General features: G+C 54.4%; 1 protein-coding gene across 6 annotated transcripts in view; it reads left to right on the top strand.

The window, feature by feature from the left end:
• The window catches only part of TNS3 (tensin 3), a 238,611-nt gene that overhangs the window by 155,395 nt on the left and 64,047 nt on the right, over positions 1–19,169 (top strand). For all 6 annotated transcript variants that reach the window (XM_057549822.1, XM_057549823.1, XM_057549821.1 and 3 more), the window contains one exon: positions 4,308–5,567. In XM_057549822.1, the coding sequence (XP_057405805.1) occupies positions 4,308–5,567 (1,260 nt within the window). The remainder of the gene's footprint in view (positions 1–4,307; positions 5,568–19,169) is intronic.

Below are 19,169 nucleotides of genomic sequence, written 5' to 3'. Positions count from 1 at the left end.
TAGTGTTCAGACGTCCCTCGGGCCTTCGCCCCTCTGTCTGCACATTGGGTCACAATTAGGTTGGCACATTGGGTCACATTTAGGTTTGCATCTTTTGTTTTCTTTGACATTTTGGAACCCGCTCGTTGACTTCGGCACCTTTCCAGTCGGGTTGCATTTGAAGGCCCACTCGCTGGGGCTGTGCGGTCTACCTGGGGGAGAGGTTGTTATGATGTCTGGGGAGTGGAGGCCCTGGGGCTGCAGGTGGCCAAGGGCTGTGGGCACTTCTACCTTCAGAAGGTTGGTTAGTTATTTTTAGTCTTTTTACCAGCTAAGACAGCTGAACATCTTTCCAAAATAGCTCCCCAGGCTTTGTCATGTGAGAACAAGCCAGAGCATTCAGTCTGTCAGTACTCGGTGCCCACTGGATGCCAGGGGCTGGTCCCTAATGCTGGGGATACCACAGGGAGCAAAAAACAAACCCCTGCCCTCCTGGAGCCCACATTCTTGTGGGGGAGACAGTCTGCAGTCGGTCTGAATGTAGATGTGTGCCACAGACAAACACCCAGCAGGCAGAGAACGGCACGAGCAAAGGCCCTGGGGCAGGTGAGTGCCTGCTGTGGTCTGGGAGCAGCAAGGTGCACAGGGAAGAAATGAGCACAGTCAGGGAATGCCAGGCCTTGTCCACCTCGGAAGGAGCTTTTAACAATTATGGCTACCCTCGGGGCTTCCCTGGTGGCTCAGTGGTTAAGAATCCGCCTGCCAGTGCAGGGGGCACGGGTTCGAGCCCTGGTCCGGGAAGATCCCACATGCCGCGGAGCAACTAAGCCCGTGCACCACAACTACTGAGCCTGTGCTCTAGAGCCTGCGAGCCACAACTACTGAGCCCGCGAGCCACAACTACTGAAGCCTGCGCGCCTAGAGCCCGTGCTGCACAACGAGAGAAGCCACCGCAATGAGAAGCCTGCGCATCACAACGAAGAGTAGCCCCCGCTCGCCGCAGCTAGAGAAAGCCCGCGCGCAGCAACAAAGACCCAACGCAGCCAAAAATAAAATCAATCAATAAATAAAATTTTTAAAAAAGATAATTATGGCTACCCATCTCAGGAGCCTAGGACCTGGGTTCTTTATATATGTTCTCTAATTCTTATAAGTGCATTGAAAGGTAAGACTAATTATTCCCTTTTATAAATGAAGGATCAGGGGATTGAACAGTCTAAATGTCCTGACCAAGTAAGTACAGCGTAAATGCAGAACAGGAATCCATCTCCGGGGGCAGGGAAACTCAGTCCGAGTCCTTTTGCAAAGAGTGCCAGGCAGGGACAGTGGATACCGGAGGCACCTTTTCCTCCTCGCCCCAAGTCTGACTCCCACACTCCCCGGGATCACAAAGCATGGGTGCAGTAGGGTGTCTCTGGAGGCCCCTGGACAGCCCCCCAGAGGCCCTGTGCCTTCGGGAAGATTTGAGCTCCTACAAAGTGATTCAGAAGTTTGGGCGAGTCTGACTTTGAGGGTTCTCGGAGATGGTTCGTATCCTTTTCCTATAGGTATACCATTTATTGGACATTTTCTGACATAGACAGTCACCTGTGTGTGTGGTAGGACGCTTAGCAAAGGGTCTGCGGTGGTGTCTCGCCACACTCCCTGAGCAGCTCTGAGAGCCCATGAGACCGAGGCCGAAGTGCTCAGCGCCTGGCCTCGCACAGAGCCGGTGTTTAGTCCGTGGCAATCGGGCTGTTTTTTAATGCGTTTATTATTATTTTAAGATTTCTACTCCTAATAAAAATAATAAGAATGGGATTACTCGTAACTCGCAGCCAAGGGTAAGTATCATGTCCTGTTCCGTTTCCTGCAGGCCCTTATGGACTGTTCTTCACGTGGGGTCACCACCGGCTTCTACTCAAAATGATTAACGGGCATTGCCTGGATTTAAATCAGAAGAATTTTTGTACAGCTCCTTCTTGGCTTCCTTTTTTCCCCTTAACTCATTGCGCCAGTCCGTTTTCATTTAGATTCAGGGAGAAGGACTTGAGTCATGGATGCGTGGACATCTGTTTCTAGAAATCCCCACCGGCTGGCTGTGTGGCTGGCGGTCTGTCCTGGCCCCCCCTCCGCTCTGGCGGGACTTGGATTCTTGCAGAGCCGAGTGTGCACTCCTGCTACTCTGCAGCATGGAAGGGAAACACCTGGCGCCCCAGGTCTTGCCTTAGTTGAGTTTTCCTGGCCACAGAGGGTCTCCCACAGAAGCCACGTTAAACTGGTGTTTCCTCAGGGCTAGAAGGACACTCATCTGTGTGCTGTGACTTTCAGTGCCCGTGTTTGAGCTTCATGTAGAGCACAGCCAAACCCTCATTGTGCAGTTGGGCCAACACAGGGTTGGTGGCCGCAGGCCGGGTTGGGGTAGAGCCAGGACTTGAACTGGCGTCTGTCTGATGTTCCAGCTCCCGCTTCACCCACGGGCCGTTCTGCGTGAGCCCAGCAGCGTCCTAAGCATGATGACCTGGTGGTTCCCACATGGGCTGATTCTGCACTTTCACAGCTGTAGGGGTGACGTTTGCAGGTGCCCTGTAACTTGGGGGCGCTCGTTCCGGGATCCTTGTGTGCAAAGCTGGGTGCAGCAGGTCCTCCCCCTGGCACCTTTGGGTCACTCGCTGATCCCACGCAGAGCGTCATGACCGAGTGCCGCCTCTTCGTGAGCAGGGCCCGGGCGGCCAGGGGCTCCCAGGGTGCAGAGCCAGAGAGCGTGGGTTCTGGTCCCACCTGGGCTTCCCAGCAGCTGCCTGACCTTGGGCAAGTTACCAATGCTCTTTCAGCATCAGTTCTTTTTCTTTACAGGGGGAATATGCTAGAAAGTTAGAGAAAATGTGCTGAGTGCACACCCCGTGATAGGTGCTCTGTGACCACCAGCTGTCATGGACACCTGCCCCAATTACCCCGAAGCTGCATCCAGCTCCTGCCTCTGACTTAGATGCTCACGTCACCAGTTGCCTGCCTTGAAGACTTGGTTTATTTACCGTATTTTATGTATCGTTTCCCCCACCCCCAGCCCTCCCCACCAGGCGCTAAGTTAAGGTGAGGGTCGCGGAGATTCGTACCGGCCTGCACTCCGGTGTTTGTTTGCCATCCCCCATCACTTCTAGCCCCGCTTCTTCCTCTTGGGCACAGTTGAGATAAGAGGGAAGCCGGGCCCGCATGTGCTCTCAGCACAGCACCCCCAGATACCCCACAGATCTCTGTCCTGGCGTGTCACCCCGGCGTTTTTAAAAAAGCCGGAAGCTGCTGATGGTGGAGTGCACGCAGCCCGCCAGGGCCAGAGCCGAGCCGGGTCCCTCCCGAGCGGCTCCAGGCCCAGTTGCTGCTGGGATACAGTGGCTCCCAGGACCCCAAACAGCGTGGGTCAAGCCCTCTGCAGCTCCGTTATTGTGGTGGTATGCCTGCAATTTCACAGTCGGGCAAACAGGGAGGCAGAGGAGGACGGAGGGGGAGGGAGGGGCTGACCTCAAGCTCTCTTGTGCTGGCGGGTGCCCTCCCAGCTCTTTGCTGTGAGCCAGGGAGCGGTGACTGCCGCAGCCGAGGCCGTAATTAATAATAGGAGCGCTCTTCCCGTCTGCATTTGAGGCCTAATTTTGTTTTCTCGGCCGTCCTGATGCGTGGAGATCAGTGCTTACCCCTCTGTGTTCTGAGGTCCTGCCGTGCCTTTAGCAGCACCTTCTTGGCTCAAAGATGCTGCACTAATGGGAAGGCAGGCCCGGGACGAGTTCCTGTGCTTTCTCTTTTCGTTGAGTTGCATATTTAGGTTTCAGCGGATCTCAGAAGGTTGAGGACAGCAGGCTCCTAAATCAGATGTTCTGCTTACCGAGGACTGGTACCCAGGTCCCTGGAGGATGCTTCACAGATGTTGACAGAAGCTCTCTCCTGTCATAGGCGCCATCCATTCTTGAGTCTTGGGGATTTGTGAGCAGCTGCTGTGTTCAGCATTCAAACTAAGGACACCATTAACAGTGCGCCCTTGAGGCAAGATGACTCCGGTATGGAGAAGCCCAGAGGTTCTCTAAATGACCGTTCTCTTTGCATAAAAATGTAGAAACAATGCAGGGCCTGAAAATGTTTGATTATTCAGAGTGTTTTTCATGGGCGTTTGCTTCGCAGGAGTGTATGTAGAATTTGGGAACCCTAGAGGCGTCTTTGGCCCTGATTATTCTGAGTTGTCTGCTGTGAATCCATTTATTTGTTCAGACAGAAATAGAGGCCTGTTCCAAGAGCCCGAAGCCCCCTTGCATCCTTGACTTAACGGTCCATCTCTCCGTCTCTCCTTTTCTCCCCACCAGTGCTGCACACGCAGGGCCCTGTCGACGGCAGCCTTTACGCCAAGGTGAGAAAGAAGAGCGCCTCGGATCCCAGTGTCCCAGGAGGGTCCCCCACTGTCCCAGCCGCCAGCAGCCCAGACCACAGCGACCACACCCTGTCTGTCAGCAGTGACTCGGGCCACTCCACGGCCTCGGTGAGGACCGACAGGACCGAGGAGCGCCTGGCTCCAGGACCCAAGAGGGGCCTGAGCCCCCAAGAAAAGGCTGAGCTGGATCAGCTGCTCAGTGGCTTTGGTCTCGAAGATTCTGGAAGCCCCCTCAAGGACATGAGTGATGCTTGCAGCAAGTACAGCGGGACCCGCCATGTCGTACCGGCCCAGGTGCACGTGAACGGAGACAGCACCCCCAAGGACCGAGAGACGGACATCCTGGACGACGAGATGCCCAGCCACGACCTGCACAGTGTGGACAGCATCGGGACCCTCTCCTCCTCCGAGGGCCACCAGTCCGCCCACCTGGGCCCCTTCACCTGCCACCAGAGCAGCCAGAACTCCCTCCTGTCTGATGGATTCAGCAGCACCGCCGGCGAAGATCAGCACGGCGCTCTGGCCCCAGATCTGGGCCTCGCCGTGGAGCCCCCATACGAGCGGGAACAGGCTTTCGGGAGCCGCGAGCCCAAGCAGCCGCAGCCTGTGCTCAGGAAGCCCTCCGTGCCCGCCCAGACGCAGGCCTACGGGCAGAGCAGCTACTCCACGCAGACCTGGGTGCGGCAGCAGCAGATGGTGGCCGCTCTGCAGTACAGCTTCGCCCCCGACGGGGAGGCCAGGCTCAGCGGCCGCGGCACAGCTGACGGTTCCGGCCTGGCGCAGGCCCAGCCCAGGGTCCCGCTCACCCCTACCCGGGGGGCCAGCAGCAGAGTGGCCGTCCAGAGGGGCGTAGGCCCCGGGCCACATCCCCCCGACACGCAGAGACCCCCTCCCGGCAAAGCAGCGTTCACACCCAGGGTTCCAGATGTCAGAGTCGTGAACGGTAGCGGCCCGGCGCTGAGCGCAGACCCTTCCCCTGGCTCACCCACCCTGGACATCGACCAGTCCATCGAGCAGCTCAACAGGCTGATCTTGGAGCTGGACCCCACCTTTGAGCCCATCCCCACCCACATGAACATGCCGGGCAGCCAGACCAACGGCCCCGCGGCCCCAGACGGTGTGGCAGGTGGGCTGCGGGCGAGTGGCCGCCTGCAGGACACGGCAGAAGGCCCTGGCAGGGCCCCCGCGAGGCAAGGTGAGCTGGTGTTCCACGGGATGCGTGCTTGCCTGGGTCTGTGCAGAAGAGGGGTTTATGGGAGAGCGCCGGGCTCGACGCAGGGTCCGGGGAGGGGAATGAGGAGGACAGTTGGGGCCCTGGGCACAGCCCCGTGGGGACAGGCCGAAGCTGTCTCCTGGCTGGCCACGCAGGGGGCGGGAAGGCTGTCCGTGGGGCAGCAGCCTGCGAGCTAGAGAGACAGGGCCACGGGGGTGGTTGGAGGTGGGCAGTGGGAGGGATGCCAGAGGGACGGGTTCCGGAGAGTCGGGGCCGAGAGGCGCGGTGGGAATCCCGGCCATCAGGCCCGGCTGCAGGGTCGCGGGCCCTGAGGGGGTCCCTGTGTGCACCCTGCAGCTCTGGGGGCTGTCCTGGGCGGGAGGTGGGCACGGTGCAGGCTCTCACCCTTAGGCCACGGCTGTGCAAGGCCAGGGCCAAGCCTTCTTGCCCACCTGCGAGACCTGGGAAGGCTGGGGGTAGCTGTGGCGGACAGAGGTAGCCTCTGGGTGTACGGCTGAGTGGACGTGGGGCAGGGAGTTGGGATCCGGCCTGTGACAGGCTCTCCATGTTGGCGAAACAGAGGCTTTGGGGCCCCGGAGAGCTGGCCAGGGCGGCCTGGGAGGATGCCCCGCAGGCCGGGGGCACTGGGACAGAGGTGGGGTGTCCGGGTCAAGGAATGGAGTGTCCGTCTAGAAGCTTCCACACAGAGGAGGTGGATGGGGCCAAGGCAGGCGTCCAAGCCTGCTGAGGTCTGGGGAGGTGGAGGGAGGGGTGGAGCTGCAAGGACCCAGAGGTCACCTCGGGGCTGAGAGTGAGGCCAGGCCCTCCCGCGTCGGCGCGTTGGTGTGCGTCCCCCTCTGGGGCATCAGCTGGTTCCCTAAAGGCCCTGCCTCTAGAAGTAAAGACAGGAGGGGTGACGGAGGAAGAGCTCTGTCGCTTCCCCCTACTCCCGAGTCTGACCCTGAGTGCCGAGCCAGGATACTGATGCAGCAGGGGCGCCCCTCTTGCCGCAGGCATTGTTCTCGGGGCCCTTTCATCTTCTTAGGCCCCTCGGCTACAGGGGCGGATCCTGTCTTACAGTTGAGTTTCCAGAGGTGTCAGGAAGTGGCCCGCCCAAGGTCACATAGGTCATTCGCAGTAGAGCAGGATTCGGCCCCTGTGGCTGCACCCAGAGGCCCTGCCCGCTTTGCAGTCAGATGGAGTGGATTTCAGACCCCCCCGGGTCCAGATGGCCTGGGTTACCTGAGCTTTGCAGACCTTGGTCCTGCTTAGCTGTGTGCATTTGGCTGATTGTGTGACTTTGGGTTAAGGATGTAGTCTCTGAATTTCTGTTCGCTCTATCTGTTAAAAGAAACTCTATCACATACCCGGCTGGTGGAAGTGTGCAGGAAGTGCTGGTCCGCACGCCCCTGTAGGGTACCTGGATCATAAGTGTGTGACATCCCCTCTTCCCTGAGTACCTGTGCCCCTGGATGTGAGTAACTTGGAGTTGGAAGGAGGTGGAAGAGCCTCCTGGGAGTAGATTGTCAGACTCTACCATGTAGCCGTAGGACAACAGTAGTAATAGTAGCAGCTAAATAGTTGGAAGGATTTGGATGTATGAATCCACTGAATCAGACACATTCAGGAGATTCTGAGTTTAAAAAAGGTTTCATTGCGAACAAAGCTATCTGCATCCTGTCTCTTATCTCACCAAACCTACTTAAAAGAAATTGCTTGGAAAAATTAAAACCAGAAACCTTTTTTTTGGATTAAAACCTCCTTTGAGATTTGGAAGCAGTTGGAGGCATCTGAGTGTGTAGGGGGAAAAGGATTCCAAGGCTCAGGTTACAGTCTGACAGCCTCCTTTAGTTCATTTGTTTTCCAGTTGATGGAACTCAGTCCCTAGTGACTTCTTCTCCTTTATTCTTGTAGCAATAAAACATAGAGCCTGGGATGTTAGAAAATCTCTTCATTTCCTCCACCCTTTCGTTAGCTGTTCCTAAATTACTTGATAAACTCATCGCTGTAATTATTGGAATTTTAATTTTGATTTTAGATCTTTTCTAGTTCCTTGTCTTATAAAAATAGTGACATTTTTTAAATTAAAGGACTTGAATATTTCAACAGACCCGTAAAATTCAGCACGTTAGGTTATTAATTATGCAAATTCAGTTAGAGTGTTTATTAATCCATTCATGTTTGATAGGAACCTCGGGCATTTGCCTGTTTTCTTTTATACTTTTAAAAACTATGGTGACGTCAATAGATTAGGTATAAGCAATGTGGATGCTAATCTTCAGAGACCTTTCTGAAATTTGCACGTGAGCTTCTGGTAGGAGGCCTGAGCAGTGATGAACACCTGCCAGCAGGGCAGCTCATAGCTCACAGCACGAGGACTGGCCTTCTAACCCGGAGCTTGGCTTTCAACTCCAGAGTCAGCTCCTGTTTTAGGAAAGTGCCAAGCCGGGAAGTGTAGTGCCTTTGAGACTTGCACTACATTGATGAAAAGGATCTGGACAGTGTAAAGGGTTCTCAGAACAGCCTGCATGCAGACTTCTGGCTCTCACTCCGGAACATCTTGTATTGATAGAAATCTCATCAAAAGAATGTGCACGTCTGTAGCTTTCGGCCACTTGAATTGAGGTGGAGAGAGAACTTCCTTCCCTCCCTGGCTGGTATAGAGGACACTGGAACCCATTTGATTTTAATATTTAAATGTCAGTATTTACATCTCTTGGTTGCAAAAAGCTAGATCAGCCAGCAACAGAAAAAAAATCACTAGATGGCAAGGAAAGTCATAAAAGTGTACAACTAACCAACTGATTCTGAGCTGTGGAGCGTTTCAGGAGGTTTGGGGATGCCGGAAACCTGTGCTTGGAAGATGTTCCAGATCCCCAGCACACATCCATCCCCTAGATGGGGGAGGCCAGGGCTGCCAAGCTGAGCTGGTCCACGTGTGGCTCTCGGTTCTACCATGCTGAGTAGGAAGGGGATGATGAATCTGAAAGGCTCCATGACATTCCCAGGATGGTGGCTGTTACCCCACAGATGCATTGTCCCATGTCTGTGTGCCTGAGGCTCAGCCCTACTGATGTGGGGCAGTATCTGACCAGAGTGGCCTCAAGTCTTGCACACAAATGGGAAGTAGGCCAGAAAGTTCCAAGACGCTGTATCTTCTACGTGAGACCCTCCCTGGCCTGCCTTGCATCTTGCCCCCGGATGCTGACTGCTGCACAGTGTCTTACTTTCTGGCTGTAAGTAAAGGTTTGTCGCAGAGACCTCAGCATCCTGAAGTTAGTGAAATCCATCACTCTTTGCAGATCATGTCCTGACTATGAGAAAGACCACCAGTTATCTGGTGGTAGAGAGTTGGGAATGGTATTACGTGGAGCTCCTTCTGGGGACTGCTGCATGTCCCGCACAGCTCACATTGCACCAGCTCTGCAGGCAACAGCATGCCCACTGTGGCTCTGGTTTTTTCCGAGATGAAAATTATATGTGAAGGCTAAGCATTTTCTGAGAAAGTGTACTTGCTATCAGCACAATAATAATAATGGTGAGGATGGTGGTGGTGGTAGGGATAATGATGGTGGTGATAGTGATGATGGTGGTGAGGGTGATGATGATGGTGATGGTGGTGGTGATGATCATGATTGGTGGTGATGGTCATGATGGTGGTCATGGTGATGATGGTGGTGATTATGATGATGATGGTGGTCATGGTGATGGTGGTGGTGGTAGGGATAATGATGGTGGTGATAGTGATGATGATGATGATGATGATGGTGGTGATAGTGATGATGGTGGTGAGGGTGATGGTGATGGTGGTGATGATGATGGTGGTGATGGTGGTGGTGATGATCATGATGGAGATGATGGTGGTCATGGTGATGATGGTGGTGATGATGATGATGATGGTGGTGATGGTGGTGATGGTGATGGTGATGGTAAAGAAGATAGTGAGCACTGCCCCACAGCTCCTGCCCCGTTCTAGGTGCTATGTTGAAGCTTGTCTGCATCACCCCTGACCTTCATGCCCACCATAATGTGTAAACAGCCTCCATCTGTCTCACTATGCATCTCATGGCTGAGCCCTTATTCCACTAAACTCAGTTTTTGCCACCAGATCGAAACCCCTGGAGGACAGTGCCAGTGACTTACTCATTTTGGTTCCTGACACGTGGGAATGTTTGTAAATAGAGGGGATCTGGTGCTGGTGGGAATGCAGGTGACCCTCCAAAGACCCATGTGTCTCTGCTGAATTGGCACGGGGACCTGAGCGAGGTTTATCACGGGCAGTGTAGGGCGCCAGTCCCCACCCATGAGGCGAGAGTGGCCCCCAGAGGTGGGGTCTCAGAAAGCCCTGGGAGACCCTGTACAACGGGGTGAGATGTGGAGGCGTTTCACTCCCTGTAGGCGCTCAGCACCGCTGCAGCTCCCCTGCTCTGGGCGGACACCAGACCCGTCTGGGCGCTGCTGGGGCCTCATGCTGCCCCAGCCCCCAGGTCGCCCAGCTGCACCGCAGCCCTGCTCAACGGTGGGTTTCTTGGATCACATATTTTAAATGAGGGGAGATTTCAACTGATAGTACCCAAGTAACAAAAGAAATGACTCAATCTGTGGAGTTTATGATTCTCTGGATGGCAGGAAGCCAGCTGTGTTTTCCTCATACCTCTGGGCTCCTTGTTTCCTGTTGTCAAAATATTTTATTCGTGGTACATCAACCCCCAGCCCACAATTGTCGGACCCTGGCAGACCCCGTGTTCTGCTGGCAGATGGCACTAGGATACTGTGCCAGAGCTCCGCGTGTGCTTCTGCAGACACAGACACCCCTGCCTGCGTGCTCGCCCGTGTCACAGGACTCATTTATGCCGAAGGAAATTCACAATGAGTATCAACTTTCAGTAATTGATAGCGCAAAGCCTGTCAATTTAAATTATATGTTAAAGGGGCTTCCCTGGTGGCACAGTGGTTAAGAATCCGCCTGCCAGGGCTTCCCTGGTGGCGCAGTGGTTGAGAATCTGCCTGCTAATGCAGGGGACACGGGTTCGAGCCCTGGTCTGGGAAGATCCCACATGCCACGGAGCAGCTGGGCCCGTGAGCCACAATTGCTGAGCCTGCGCGTCTGGAGCCTGTGCCCCGCGACGGGAGGGGCCGCGATAGAGAAAGGCCCGCGCACCGCGATGAAGAGCGGTCCCCGCACCGCGATGAAGAGTGGCCCCCGCTTGCCGCAACTGGAGAAAGCCCTCGCACGAACCGAAGACCCAACACAGCCAAAAATAATAAATAAATAAATAAATAAATAAATAAATAAGAAAATCCTTAAAGAAAAAAAAAAAAAAAGAATCCGCCTGCCAGTGCAGGGGACACGGGTTCGAGCCCTGGTCTGGGAAGATCCCACATGCCACGGAGCAACTAAGCCCGTGCGCCGCAACTACTGAGCCTGCGCTCTAGAGCCCACGAGCCACAACTACTGAGCCCTCACGCCTAGAGCCCGTGCTCCACAACAAGAGAAACCACCGCAATGAGAAGCCCGTGCACCGCAAGGAAGAGTAGCCCCTGCTCTCCGCAACCAGAGAAAGCCCGCGTGCAGCAACAAAGACCCAACTCAGCCAAAAATAAAAACAAATAAATAATTTAAAAGAATATTATATGTTAAACCCAAACGAAAGGGATCCAGTGTGAGAACCTGAGACCCTCAGCTGTGGGTCCACAGCGTGAGTGTAGGGTCCCTGAGCGTGGGCGGGAGCTGCAGCGGCACGAGCCCACAGGGGCACGACAGGAGAGCCGGGGCATCGGGGAGTGGAGAGCGGGGCCTCTCCAGGAGGACGTTCAGTGGAGGCTGTGCAGATGCCGGGGAGAGGCGGGGCCCAGGCGTGCGGAAGTGCAGGTGTGTTCGAGGACCGGGAATCCAGGCGCACGGAGACGAGGGAAGAAGGGGTGAGCGTGGACCCTGGCCACGTCCGGCATGAGACAGAATGCCCGCCCTCAGGATTTCCTCTGTTCCCCGAGGCCGCAGGTGCTGACGGCTGGGGAAAGGCATCTCAGGCTGACCCCGGCGTCACGCACGGCAGCAGGATTCAGGCCTGCCGTGGACCCCGGCCAGGTGCTGCGAGGCAGCTCCTCCACCTCTGAGGCTCTGGGGCGGCCCCCGTGCCTCCAGAGGAGCTGGGCTTCACAAAACCAAGAAGTCTCCGCCAGCATCGCCCGCGCTCAAGGCACTACTGGTTCCTCTGGTCGAATGAGACGGAGGATGGCGTCCAGTCACAGAGAGGAAGCGCGAGGTCAGAGCGGGCGGGTGACTCAGGCTCAGACGTGGCCCGTGGGCTCTTCCTGCGTGGCCAGCCTGTGTTAGTTCTTAGGCCTTTCCGGGAAGAGGGTCCCGGATCAGGGTCAGAACCTGCTGCAGACTGTGTGGTCTGGGGACGTGGTGAGCAAAGAGCGAGGGCTCAGGTCTTTTCTCTCCACCCTCAGGCCTTTCCGCGTCGCCCTTCCAAGGCAAGATGACTGTTTTCAGGTCAGGGGGTGCTCCTGTGTCCAGGGGGCAGGCCCTGGCGTCCCTGCAGGAGCTGGCAGCGGAGTGTGTGGGACGAGCAGCTCTGTGTCCTTGGCAGGAGAGGGCTTGTCCCACCCTTGGCAGCTGCAGGCGACCTCAGTAATAAGAGCGTGAAGGATGACCTCCACTGGTTTCCTCTGGGAAACACAAAGTACGAACTCACTGGAACTACGTTTTGGTTCTCTTTCGGTGGGTTTCAAACGGTGACGGTGGCCTGGCCATAGACAAACCTTTAGATGGCGGGTGTTATGCTCACAAGTCTAATGCAGTCTGGGTTTGGGTTCACTCACGTCCTCTGAAAAGCTCTAGCAGAGTAGAGCTTCAGGAAATGTGTCCATACCCCTTCAGTTGAGTCATTTTTCATTCAGTATTGTGAGATGAGAAAGTTACAGAGATCTGTTGCAGAACAATCTGAATATGCTTAACATCATTGAACCGTGCACTTAAAAATGGTCAGGGTGGTAAACGTAATGCTATGTGTTTTTTAACACAAAGAAAGCGAGTACATTTTTAAAGCCTAGAATAATTTCTTAATTGATCTGCTTTGTGTATGCATCTTTGCATCCCTTGGAGTCTCTCAAAGTCATGGACTGCTCTGTGGGTGTCTGCCGGACGCTGTCTCCCTGCCGCCACTTCCCTCCCTTTCCCCTCCCTCCTTCCATGCATAGGGTCCTGATCACACCGTTCTGGAAGGGGCTCGCGATCACACAGTTCTGGAAGGGGCTCGCGATCACACCATTCTGGAAGGGGCTCGCGATCACACCGTCTGGAAGGGGCTCGCGATCACACCGTCTGGAAGGGGCTCGCGATCACACCGTCTGGAAGGGGCTCGCGATCATACCGTCTGGAAGGGGCTCTCAATCACACCGTTCTGGAAGGGGCTCTCGATCACACCGTCTGGAAGGGGCTCACGATCACACCGTCTGGAAGGGGCTCGCGGTCACACCGTTCTGGAAGGGGCTCGTGATCACACCGTTCTGGAAGGGGCTCTCGATCACACCGTCTGGAAAGGGCTCTCGATCACACTGTTCTGGAAGGGGCTCGCGATCACACCGTCTGGAAGGGGCTCGCGGTCATACCGTCTAGAAGGGGCTTGCGGTTAGAGTTTCTGGCTGCCCGCTCTGATCATGGCCCCTGAGCTCGGCTAATTTAACTCTCACTTCACACCTGCCCTCTCACTGTCCACTGAAAGCCCCTGTTCCTCTCAGCTGCCCAGTCAGGCCTGTACCCGCTGAGCCAGGCAGTGAACAAAGGCACGCGGGATCCCATTGGTGTCACCATGACAACTCTGGATGCTGTTTTGAACCTGAGTTAGAGCGTGTGGTTTCAGGCTGTGTTTAATGCTGACCAGTCTCAGTACAGCTGCACAACGCCTCCTGCCCCCGGGGCACACAGGAGCGGGCGGGTGGGACCACGGGGCACAGTGCTTCCTTCAGGGAGCCCGAGGAGGCCTGGCCTCTTGTTCAGTGGCCTCCACCTGTCAGGGGCTCTCTGGGTTGTCATAAGTCACATTCTCTCTGAAATGCTTCCCCGACCACTGTCCCTTCCCCATGTGCCCAGGGCTCCCCCCATCTCCCTGGACAACACTGGCCTGTGACTGTGCCTTTGCTTTTCCATCTCCCCCCCCCACCCCAGTCATGAGCTCCTGGAAAACAGGAGCAACCAAGAATTACTGTGCGGGGGGCAGACTTCCTCCTACCCCGGCCCACCAGGGAAGCAGGATAAAGGAGACTGTGGAGTGAGGGCCAGTGAGCCCAGGCCAAGGGCTTCTGGTGATATTCCTGTGAAGGACTCTTGCTCTCCGTTTGCTGCCACAGGTGAAACTGGGCTTTCTTCACCAGTGAGGTCCTGTCACTGGAGGTGAACGGCAGGCAGGGTATTCACGTGCCATGAGAGACCCCAAAAAAGAGGTTCCTGCCCAGGGGTCAGGACGGGCCACGCCCCTTCAAACTGATGCTTTAGGACCATGAATAGCGGTGGATGGACTGATGGCCGCAAGTGCACATTTAGTGATGGAGTCGGCTTGTTGCGCTGCGGGGAGCTCTGCATGCTTCTAGTTTGGAAAAGACTTCAGAGTGAGAAATGCACGGTCGCTGCTGGAAGCTGTTGTTGCAACTACTTTCTTTCATTGCATAAAAGCACATTATAGGGCTTCCCTGGCGGCTTAGTGGTTAAGAATCCGCCTGCCAATGCAGGGGACACGGGTTCGAGCCCTGGTCCGGGAAGATCCCACATGCCGTGGAGCAACTAAGCCCGTGTGCCGCAACTACTGATCCTGCGCTCTAGAGCCCGCGAGCCACAACTACTGAGCCTGCGCTCTAGAGCCCGCGAGCCACAACTACTGAGCCTGTGCGCCACAACTACTGAAGCCCACGTGCCACAACTACTGAAGCCCACGCGCCTAGAGGCCATGCTCTGCAACAAGAGAAGCCTGCACACTGCAATGAAGAGCAGCCCCTGCTCGCCGCAACTAGAGGAAGCCCGTGCAGCAGCAATGAAGACCCAGTGCAGCCAAAAATAAATACAAATCAATAAATTAAAAAAAAAAAGGCACATTATAAATCTGAGAGTTGATGAATCAGTTCCTTTTGCTGCAGCGACCCTCACCACACAAACAGGCAGATTCGGGTGCCCCACGTGGTCACCTTGACGGGCGTCTCCCGACGTCCCTAAGAGGCCTGGAGTTGCGGCCTCTTCTGCCTGCTCTGGACCACCTGAGCCAGCCTGCAGCTGTGGTTCTCAACCCCTCAAGCCCATGGTTCTGTTTTTAGAACATCTGTTTTCTGATGCCATCTTCACTACCCTGAAATCAGTCATAGCTGATGCAAACTAGTTAAACACATAATTTAAAAAAACCTATGTAACACCCTAACACTCGTGTTAAAAGGGTAAATAAAAAGAAAGCAATTTAAAATAAAATAACGTGCATCTCAAGGTGAAAACCCTTGGGCAGGCCAGCCTAGGAAACAGAAATCACCCCCTCAGATCTTTTTTATTAGGGAAGCATGCACCTAATGTAAAATTTACCATTTTAACCATTTAAAAATGTACAATTAAGTGGCATCAAGTACCTTCACAATGTTGTACAACCATTACCACTGTCTAGCTCCAGAGCACTTCTGTTATTTCAAAAGGAAATCTGTACCCATGGTCAGTCACCCCCATTCCACTCTCCCCCGGCCCCTGGCAGCCCCTAATCTGTTTTCTGTCTCTAGGGATTTGCCTCTTCCGGACATTTCACATAAATGGAATCGTATGATACGTGGCCTTTCGAGTCGGGCCTCTTTCACTCAGCATAAGGTTTTGCAGGCTTAAGGCTGAGTGATATTCGACTGCATGGACAGCCCACATTGCGCTTATCCAGTCATCGCTGGATGGTGACCTTTTGGTGACTGTGAATAGAGCTGCTGTGAACGTTCACGTGCAAGTATTCGTTTGAACCCCTGCTTTCAGTTCTTCGGGGTAATACCCAGAAGTGGAACTGCTGGGCCACGTGGCAATTCTTTTGCTACCTTGCCAAGGAGCTGCCCCCTCAGATGTTTGAAAGTCCGCCTTGGAGACCCCCGGAGGCCAGTAGTGACCTTCCTTGCCTTTCGGTTGCTGTGTGGCTTTTTACATCTGTGCTTTAAATTACAAGCTTACTTTGAGTAAAACCTGAGCGTATTCCTGAAATTTCTTATAGTAGAAGGGTATGCTTCCTAGCGTTTTGGGCACAATCGTTTCCCTTTTAAATAGGTCATTCTAGAGGAAATGCTACCACCTAACCAAGCACTTTGGAGTTCCGCAGTGGGAAGGGTTTTCACTTGCGCAATCCAAAAGGTAGGCTTTCTTACTTGGCCTCTCGGTGCGCTTTTGCTGGAGCCCGCTGGTCTCGTTCCCGTACGCTTTCCTGAGGCTCTGGGGTCGGTCGGGTCAGAGAGGGAACCCCAGAGGGAAAAACTGCTCCTGCCGAGGTCTTCAACATCATTCTGCATTCTGACTAGGGATTTCCAACAGATGTCACCCAGCTCTTCAAGAATATACCCTGCCGGTGAATCAATCCCTATTTCAGCTTAAGGGAGGAAAATCTCCTTAAGTCATCCTGGGAACATTTAAGCTGGGAAGAGTGTTTGGGCTTTTTGTTGTCATTTTCCCTTTTCCACGCTCTCTCTTAGAGGATGCACATGTTTATTTGAATGAGCTGAAGTCAGGAGGCCTCAAACTAACTCTGGAGCCAAGTAATCCAAACGAATCCTTGGTGATTGTTTTTGCTCCTAGGAATCCGAGGGAGTTTCCAGAACCCATCCGTGCAAGCCTTGATGATGCAGGCTTCATTCTTATATGATCGTATAAAGATAAATAAATAGCTTAAGGGTGCTTCACCTTGCAGTGGCCCAGATAGAAGATGAAGGTCATGTTCTAGGAGCTCATGAGTTTCCGCCTCCTTGTCAGAGCAGGCGTTGGCCACCTGGCTGCACAGGGCACTCACCCGGGAACTTGACAAAACGCAGGTGCTGAAGGTGCCCACGCAGCTTCCGCCTCCAAAAGGTCTGGTTGAATTGGCCTGGGTCGTGGCTCGGGGGTCAGAATTCTTCTAAATGCTCCCCACTTGTGTAACGCCAGTGTGAATCCAGGGTTGAGACCAGCCCTGGTTCTCGAGCTTGTCTGTGTATTGGAAACGTGGGAGTTTAAAAAAAATGCTGACACCTGGGCCTCACTCCCGCAGGTTGTGACTTCACAGGTAAGGGGTGAGGCCCGAGAGTCAGCATTTTTAGTGTGATTCTGATGTGCGGCCATGTTCGAGAATCACTGTTTCACATTCGTGTTTCCTCTTGGGCCTGTGTCCCAGTCACCTGGAGGCTGACCCACTGTGTGGTGAGGCAGGAGAGCTTCCCCCTGCTGTAGAGCTTCCAGGACAGGCGGGTGGCCTGTGCCAGAGGTCTGGGCAGTGACTCCCGCAGGTGCAAGCTTTATTTGGGCGGGCAGAGTGGGTGCTATGACCCCACCTCGCTGCTTCTCCAGTTCCTCTTTAAATAGGATCAGATAGTCGCCCGGATAAATCTGAATCTGCCCTAGCACAGTGCAAGGGAAATACAAGTGTGCTCTGAGTTACCTACGACCACGTGTCTGCACTCTGTTGCATAATTGGGAGTTCACTGTATTTCGGTGCAGAGTAGCCAAGGGGCTCCTGGCTTTGTAAGATCCAGTTTTCTAGTGTTTTTACAGTTTACTAGTCGTCTGGGAAAAGTCGCCGCTTGCACTTCTGTTGGCTCAGGGGTGAATTGGCGACCACAGTGCCACCCACCTCCCTAATTAGGCTGAATTCAGTGCTAGGTGCTCAGTGCTTGACGGGCACCCCACAGTCTTGGCCTGAAAACCCCACTTCTCCAGGGCTCAGTGGGGGCATCTGGGTGCCCCTGTATGAGGACTGGCTCTCCTGCTCTGTCCTCAGCACCCCCGAACTTTCCCGCACTGACCCCATGCCACTTTCCTGTGGTGACCCGTGTAAGGTTGCAGTACCCGACCCCAATCTCAGCAGGGCTCGATCCCTACGAGTGGCCCGCATGACCGAATGACCAAGCCTTGCTTGTCTCTCAGGCTCAGCGAGCTCCTACATCCCATAGGGAAGCTCAGCCTCACCCCCCAAGCCTGACTTGGGCTGGGGCAGCGCCTCGAAAAGCCGATGCGCTCAGGCCCAGCACGTGTCCTTGACCCCAGCTCCACCTGTGAGTAAAGTGAATTGTTAAAATGCTGAGATTCTCAGGTCTTTGGGAGTGGCAATGAGGGGAACACCTGGGGACACCTGCCCCCCTTTCCGGCCTGGGTAGGTGGGTCCCGAGGCCTGGAGTGCATCGTGTCTGGTGGCAGGAGGAAAGGAGAGGGGTCTGAAGACCAGCGTAGGGACTGGCCAGGAGTGGGCCGTGTCTGGTTGTGTGGCCATTGCAGACCGCATCACAATGCCACGTGTTGGTGGAAAAAAGCAGACCCCGAGGACGAGACTGGCAGGCAGCATTCTGTACAGGAAGAGCTTTCCCCCGCACCGACCCTCCACGGAGACCGCGGCTGAGAGTGTGAGCGGGGCTCGTGCGGGGACGTGCGGGTTCCTGGAGATTGTTGGTAACTCTGTGGTCCTAGGTTGCCATGGTTTCTGCACTGAACCCTACCGCTTCTGTGACTTGGAGGGCGGTGGTGTCCTGGGGCGTTTTCTAGTGGCCGCACCTGGGCCGAGCAGGGCAGGCGCAGGGGCACCGGCTCCAGCTGCCCTTTGCCTGAGGAAGGCCCGCGGGAGGGGGCAGTTTGCCGAGCCACCTGCAGGGTCCCAGCCGGCACAGGCACAGGGCTTTAGTGCAGCGACTCTGTCCTGCTTTCCATTCAGTCTCCTTCTTCCTCTTTTCTTGGATCTGATTTCTCTACTGAAAAGGAAAAATATGGTCATGGCCGGATTTATGGAGTGGATTCTGGAATACAGTTCAACTCGTCAAGTGAAATGGAATCAAGGCCCTCCCTTGGGAGAGTGGGCAGCCTGCATCCGGCCATTGTTGGATGACCCAAGGGGTGTGGGCCCCCGCCCAGCGGTGCTCACATCCCAACCTCGCGGACACCCTAGTCCTGCTCTCTTTAAGTTAAGGTAACTTGTACAGCTCCTGTGAGCTTATTGGTGCAGAAAGCCACCTCCCATAGGGTTGTCTCTGTATCTGATGAGAAGATCCAGCCATCACACACGGCAGACTTGTCAGAATGACAGGTTAATCAAACACCAAACACGTTTGTGTTTGTGGATCTTCACAAAGAAACTAAATATGGGCGTAGACCTCAAGCATATTGCAGGTTGGGCTCCAGACCATCGTCATAAAGCAAATATCGCCTCAATAAAGTGACTCAGATTTTTCTGGTTTCCCAGTGCATATAAAAGTTATGTTTACACTATACTGTAGTCTATTAAGTGTACAATAGCATTATGTCTAAAAAAAAAAAGTAGACATACCTTAATTTCAAAATACAAAAGAAGGTAATTACAATAGTAATATAGACCACTGATTACAAGTTACCATAGCAAATATAATAAT

Source organism: Balaenoptera acutorostrata, chromosome 7 (assembly GCF_949987535.1).
Source record: "Balaenoptera acutorostrata chromosome 7, mBalAcu1.1, whole genome shotgun sequence".
NCBI lineage: Eukaryota > Metazoa > Chordata > Mammalia > Artiodactyla > Balaenopteridae > Balaenoptera > Balaenoptera acutorostrata.
Note: the sequence above shows the minus strand (reverse complement) of the source record. Positions and strands in the feature narration are given on the sequence as shown.